The following is a 6,366-nucleotide window of genomic DNA, read 5'->3' on the forward strand; positions in this document are numbered from 1 at the left end:
GAAGTGGCAGCAGCAGCAAAGATTTGCCTATAGTTTCACTTAGGCGAGAGGAAAAGGATGCAACTAAAGCAAAAAGACCCAGTTCCAGAGGACTTACGGGGAGGTGAAACACCAGCCATGCAGTACCTCATCACCCCACCAGGGGCACTGCTGCTGGTCCCTAGGTCAGAAGTGAGCTACACTTGTGCACCCATAGGGGGAGACAGCACCGCATTGTACAATTATTTCTCCCCTCCCTATTCAGGGTCCCATCCTTTGTTTTCTTCTCTGCTTTCTCCTGAAATGGGATCGATTTTTCTTACTCTGTGGCGGGAGCGGGTGTAAGGAGTTGAGTTGGAGCTTTCCCCCCTGAATCCTGGCCACGTTTTCTTTTAAGTGTAGAAGCTTTGGTGGGCAAAGGCCGAGGCATCTGAGGATGCGGGGCTTTGCCCAGGAAAGCTTATGCTCCAAAATATCTGAAGAAGTGGGTCTGTCCCACGAAAGCTCATCACCGAATAATCATTTTGTTCCTCTTTAAAGTGCTACATGTCTGCCGCTTTGCTTTGCTGGAGTACAGACTAACAGGGCTACCTCTCTGTTGCTCTCCAAATTATGTCAGTCTAGGCGGTACCACAGGACTTCTTGTGTTTTTGAAGATACAGACTAACTCGGCTACCGCTCTGATATTTTAAGTGTGTGATCTTCGTGCGTTTCCCTCATTAGATTGCACAGGGGGGTGGGCGTCTGACCGCGTAAGCACGCGCAATAAATAATAATTACTCCGAGGCAAAAATAGAAGGCAAAAGCCTCGTCTGTGATACTGCGAAAGATTGATCTGTGCGGTTGAAAAAGGACTGAAATCCTATGGAGCCAGATAATCCAGTACAGTCAAACTGCTGAGCCAGCAGCCGTTTCCACCCAGCTCGCTATGAGAACTGGAGACGGGTTAACCATTCAGTAGCCCAGCAGCCGCGCACCCAAGTGCGGCGAAGCTTTTCAATTGCAGCAAGGAACCCCCGAGAAAAAATACCATCGAGAGTAAAAGCACCATGGAGATGGCCGGTCCTAGTCCCCAGCCGGGCCCCTGACAGTAAGGTGCGTGCGGGGCAGGCTGTGAAATAAACGACACGCCTGTTGCAAAGCGCTGGCCCTCTTTGGGCGGCGGTGGGGAGCTTCCGCTGGGGTCAACCCGGCAGAACCCCCCCAGTCTCCCCGGCTGGGACCGGCAGCAGCCCAGGCAAGGCGGCTAGTCTGCCCCCGAGCCGCCTTGCCAGCGTCAGGGCCGCGATCGCCCGCGCGCAGGGCACCTGAGCGCCAGCCGCAGCGCCGCGGCGGGTGCTGGCCGAGCCCGGGGCGCCTGCTTCTGCGCGGCCCTTTGTTCGGAGGGGGCTTGGAACGCGCGCTGGAATTCTTCCCGGCCGGCCCGCAGCGAACCCCGCCGGGAACGCGGCCCGAGAACTCGGCGGCCAATCCGCGGCGGCCTGTCGCCGGGAGGCTCCTCCCACGCCCCTGCTATTTGCATAAAAAATCCAGACAGCGCCTGGTTGCCCCGCATCTGGCTCAGCCTGCCCGCCCCTGCGCGCCTCCCGCAGGGCTGCATGTAGCCGGAGGGCAGCGGGCAGCTGCTCTGTCCCCGGGCCCCAGCCAGCCGGCTGCAAGCCCCGCGAGGGCCACTTCTCCACCCTCCCCGGTGCAGAGCGCGAGTCCCCAGCCATGTCCCAGGGCTACTGGGCGCTGTCCCTCCTCGTGACCGCCTCCTGCTGCCTGGGGGCCGTCAAAGGGCTCTTCCTTTTCGGCCAGCCCGAGTTCTCCTACAAGCGGTCCAACTGCAAACCCATCCCGGCCTCCCTGCTGCTGTGCCGGGGGATCGAGTACCCCAACATGCGCCTGCCCAACCTGCTGGGGCACGAGACCATCCAGGAGGTGCTGGAGCAGGCGGGCGCCTGGATCCCGCTGGTGCAGAAGCAGTGCCACCCGGACACCAGGAAGTTCCTCTGCTCGCTCTTTGCCCCCGTCTGCATCGATGACCTGGACGAGACCATCCAGCCCTGCCACTCGCTCTGCGAGCAGGTGAAGGACAGCTGCGCCCCGGTCATGTCCGCCTTCGGCTTCCCCTGGCCTGAGATGCTGGACTGCAGCCGCTTCCCCCAGGACAACGACCTGTGCATCCCCCCGGCGAGCAGCGACCACGTCCTCCCGACCACCCGAGAAGGTAAGAGGGGTGCCGCGGCAGCTGCCACGCGAGCGTGGGCCTCACTATGTCCAGGGGGATGACTGGTGGAATGGACCACATAGAACCGTAACATCCCCCAGACGCTGCAACAGCATAGGGGCCCGGGCTGCATCCGTGCCGGGGCCAGGGGCCGCGGAGCCGCCTCGGCTGCAACTGGGCACGCTTGGCCCTCCAACAGCGTCCAGCTTCATCTGCCGCGAACAGGTCCCATCTCCGAAAGCGGCTTTCACGCCTTCATTTGCCCGCGCAGCGCGCCCTTGGCTTGCAAAGGGGCGTGCGGTGGATGGCGCTGGCGCTGCGGGAATATGCCCGGCTTGATCAGCGAATCAATTTCACGCGTGCGAAGCCCTTGGATTCAAGGGCGGGCGCCTAGTCCAGCGGTGCCCGCTTTTCACTGGGGGTGGGGGGTGGGTTAATTGGGCGGAGAAGATGCCGCGAAGGGGGGATTTCCCCAGCCTGAAAAGGGAAGGGGGGAGTTGCTATAGAAAGCCCGTCAGGAAAAGGGGGACCTTGTGCCTTTCACAAAACCCCACAGTGTGCCAGCCTCGATTTTTGCTCCTCGTGGGAGGGAAAGGCGGCTCCTTAATCCTTTTCAGGGGATTCAACGGGAACTCCTTTTCAAGCCCCCTGCTCCGTTCGAGGCAGTTCTGAAATCAATTGCGAAGTTGCTTAGCAATCTTTTCTGACATGATGCAGCGTGACTTTCCAATCTGCTTGAGGTTAGATTGCTAATTCTCTGGAAATGGTTTGCATTTTTCCAACGTTTTCCCAACCCAAGCGATAAACAAATCAACCCGGTAGAAATGCTTTTTACTCCTAGAGCGGTTAGGGGAAAGGTCTGTCGTTTTGTCATTTTACGTTGACATCCTGGCTCTTTGCCGCTGTTCATTTCACAGATCTGATTTTGAGCAAAAGTGAGCATTTTGACTAGAACGTGATCTATATTATTTCCATAGCTGAAACAGTAAGCACACTTCACAGCTCACCATTCCTTCCAGTTTTATTGAAAATCCCTCCTTTCTGAGAATTAAAAAATACCAGTCTGTTCAGAGAAGGTGTTTTTTCAGTGATCAGTTCTGGGGTCAGCTAGGCAAGGAAAGGTAAGTGTGAGAACTCTATAAAGGCACAATTGGTACAAAATCTCAAAACCAGTTGGTACAAAATCTCAAGCGGCTTCAGTGTCCCCCAAGCACGCCCTTACTGTCCTTTTCTTTTTAACCAAACCTTCTGAAAGCCGTGCCTTACATTTCCAGCACCTAAAGTCTGTGATGCCTGCAAAAACAAGAACGAAGATGACAACGACATCGTGGAAAACCTTTGCAAAAATGACTTCGGTAAGTGGAGAAGAGCCCCTGGCTCAAATACCAGCACTCAGGGGTCTGCTTCTGGACTGATCAGAAGACAAGGTTTTTACCACAATAAGGACCACGGTCAGGATTCAGACTTGTCTGCAAATCAAACTGAACTCAGTCCTTTTACTATGTTGCATCAGAAGGGCTCAATCATGCAATGCCAAATCCTAATCCTCAGAGTGAAAAAAAGTGTTTTTAAATCCTTGCAAAGGCAGATTTCTGTTTGCCATTTCCTCCTCTCATCTCAAAAGCCAACAAAAGTCACCAACAATAATCTGTCTAGATATGTAATATTTGTATAGTGGAGGTAGGCGAGTGAACAAGAGCAACTTGGAGTCTCTAAAATACAGCCCCTGAAGGGAAAATGAAGGAAGGATTTTACATAGGGCTGCAAGAGAGAGGCATCGCCTTCCAGCCAGTCTCAAAAACATTTGTAAAGTCTTGCTTTGCGGATTCTAACTGAGCCTCTCTATAGGACTTAACAGAGAAGGTGGTTTATATACATAACTTGCTCTAAGATTCTGGGTTAGGACAGGAAAACCCCATAACAGAGAGTTGGAGAACTATACAAACTGGAGTATGCATATTTCAAGAGAAGAGAAAAAAACCTATAATTGGCCACTGTTTGTAACTGCAGCAGGTGGATGTATACTGTAAACATCTAAAGTAATTCAAATGTGTTCTCTGAAACAAAGCCATTATGAGGACAATGTATTCATACAGCCTGTATTTATCCTAGCTTTGGACTGGCAAACAATGCCTGAGGTATTCAGATAAAACCTTTTTAGAGCTAAACATGTTGTGTAAGTTTTTAAAGTGCCTGGTATTTCCCCTCTTAGTTATTTTACCAAATCAAATGCAGCTGTTAGGTCAATTCTCCTTACATGCAATCTATTCTTTCAAACAACAGTACATGTGAAATATCATTTCCTCACAGGTTTACCTAAAAATCTTCTCCAGACTAATAAATTAAGTTTAAAGTTTTCAACCACAGAAGCGATCAGATTTCAAATTAGCTTTGGATTCTCCCCCCTCTCTGCTTTTCAAATTCTAGGGTTTCAGTAAGAATGTCTGGTGCTGGGTTAGAACCTAGCACATATTTAGTGTATAAAATGTTCCCACTCTCTGTTTTCAAATGTTAGGAAAACTAGAGAAAAGATTCATTTAGAAAAGAAGACAAAAATCTTAAGGTTGATTCAAACTGAGATGACTTGCATGCACTTGGTGGCTTTAGAAAATGAGCCACCTGCTGCCCATTCTGTCAGCCTCTGACAGTTTAATTAGCAAGAGATGACCTCCCTCCCCAGGTCCCCTTTATGTGCACTAATGGGAAAAAAAGTCTCTCAGTCTCTCTCATTCCACTTCTCCCTCCCCCTACCCTCTTTCTCTATTAGCCCTGAAGATAAAAGTGAAGGAGATCACATACATCAACGGGGACACCAAGATCACCCCTGAAACAAAGAGCAAAACCATCTACAAGCTGAATGGGGTGACAGAAAGGGACCTGAGGAAGACAGTGCTCTGGCTCAGAGGTGGTCTGCAATGTACCTGTGATGAGATGAATGACATAAATGCACCCTATTTAGTGATGGGACAAAGGCAGGCTGGGGAGCTGGTGATCACGTCTGTGAAGCGGTGGCAGAAAGGGCAGCGGGCATTCAAACGATTCTCCCGCAGCATCCGCAAACTGCAGTGCTAGTCACTTCTGCTCTAGTCACTTTCACTCCTAGTCACTTGCACCAGCTGCCCCAGTTCTGAGCTCTTCAAGCCTCTTGCACCTTCTTGTTTCAGCCTTTTTGAACCACAAGATATAGCAGGCATGGGAGACGATGGCTGTTTGTTTAAAATGAAGAAGAGGGCAAAATGCTCTCCTTCAAATTTTGTAAATATATTAAAACTGTAATAAAAATCATGACTATTTTTGTGAAGTATTAAAATATCTTGCTTAAAGCTAGGTTGGTTTGGTTTAGTTTGGTTTTTGCATAAGCAAATATGACTTTGGTCTGAATTTCTCTTTTTCCTTCATGTTGGGAAAACTGCTCAGTTGATATCACTGCCCTTCTCTAAACACACATGTGTGTTTTTTGTATTTCACTCTGGCACACTAGAGTTGGCAACAACCATCTTTCCCTTTTCTTGGCCTTGTATATGGAATCTGATTTTGTCCATGTGTGAAATCGCATGTTATCTATTTTAGCACTATACAGGAGACCCTTACAACAGCTGCATGAAGTACATATGCGTCAATAAAAGTAAGTTAACCATGTGCACATTTTATTTTCTACAAATCTGACCCTCTACCCAAAAAGGAACAGTTTTGTAGAATCATCTGAATACAGCTTTTAACTTTTATAAACATTGCAAATAAAATCATTTTGTAGCCTAACTGTAATATACCTAACGTTTAACCTGAAAGAGTTGTAAAATATTGCTTTAACCAACCTTGTAAATATTCCAGATAAACATTATATTCTTGTATATAAACTTTACATCACAGTTTATCTATTGTCTTTCCCTTTTTTTTTTTTAACAGTGGGGAGAGGGGAAAAGTGGAGGTATTTCAATGAGTTTTGAAAATGAGAGACCTGAAAACCACCACCACTGACAGGGTTTTGGCATAATGCAGCAAAACTTGCATGAAAGTCCCCAACTCCAGTGGTCAATAAGTAACCACTTCAGAGATCCCAGTCCTGTGATTAAATCTATGTGAGTGGACTCTGACTTGAAATAATGAGACTTCCCTTACATGCAAATGTAATTATCTATTCAAAGGAGTCTGCTCACAGCGTTTAACCCAACTGG

General features: G+C 49.2%; 1 protein-coding gene across 1 annotated transcript; it reads left to right on the plus strand.

Annotated features, from left to right (window-relative positions):
* Positions 1-1,553: 1,553 nt before the first annotated feature.
* On the plus strand, positions 1,554-6,034 carry SFRP2 (secreted frizzled related protein 2). Its single transcript, XM_074991893.1, has 3 exons — positions 1,554-2,191; positions 3,466-3,546; positions 4,959-6,034. The coding sequence occupies exons 1-3, from the start codon at positions 1,693-1,695 to the stop codon at positions 5,261-5,263; spliced, it is 885 nt and encodes a 294-aa protein (XP_074847994.1). The 5' UTR covers positions 1,554-1,692; the 3' UTR covers positions 5,264-6,034.
* Positions 6,035-6,366: the final 332 nt, after the last annotated feature.

Source organism: Carettochelys insculpta, chromosome 4 (assembly GCF_033958435.1).
Source record: "Carettochelys insculpta isolate YL-2023 chromosome 4, ASM3395843v1, whole genome shotgun sequence".
Lineage (NCBI taxonomy): Eukaryota > Metazoa > Chordata > Testudines > Carettochelyidae > Carettochelys > Carettochelys insculpta.

Coding starts and splice junctions, on each gene's coding strand:
- SFRP2 (XM_074991893.1), top strand. CDS start 1,693: ATGTCCCAGGGCTACTGGGCGCTGTCCCTCCTCGTGACCGCCTCCTGC. Junction 2,192..3,465: donor CCTCCCGACCACCCGAGAAG/GTAAGAGGGGTG, acceptor TTACATTTCCAG/CACCTAAAGTCTGTGATGCC. Junction 3,547..4,958: donor CCTTTGCAAAAATGACTTCG/GTAAGTGGAGAA, acceptor TTTCTCTATTAG/CCCTGAAGATAAAAGTGAAG.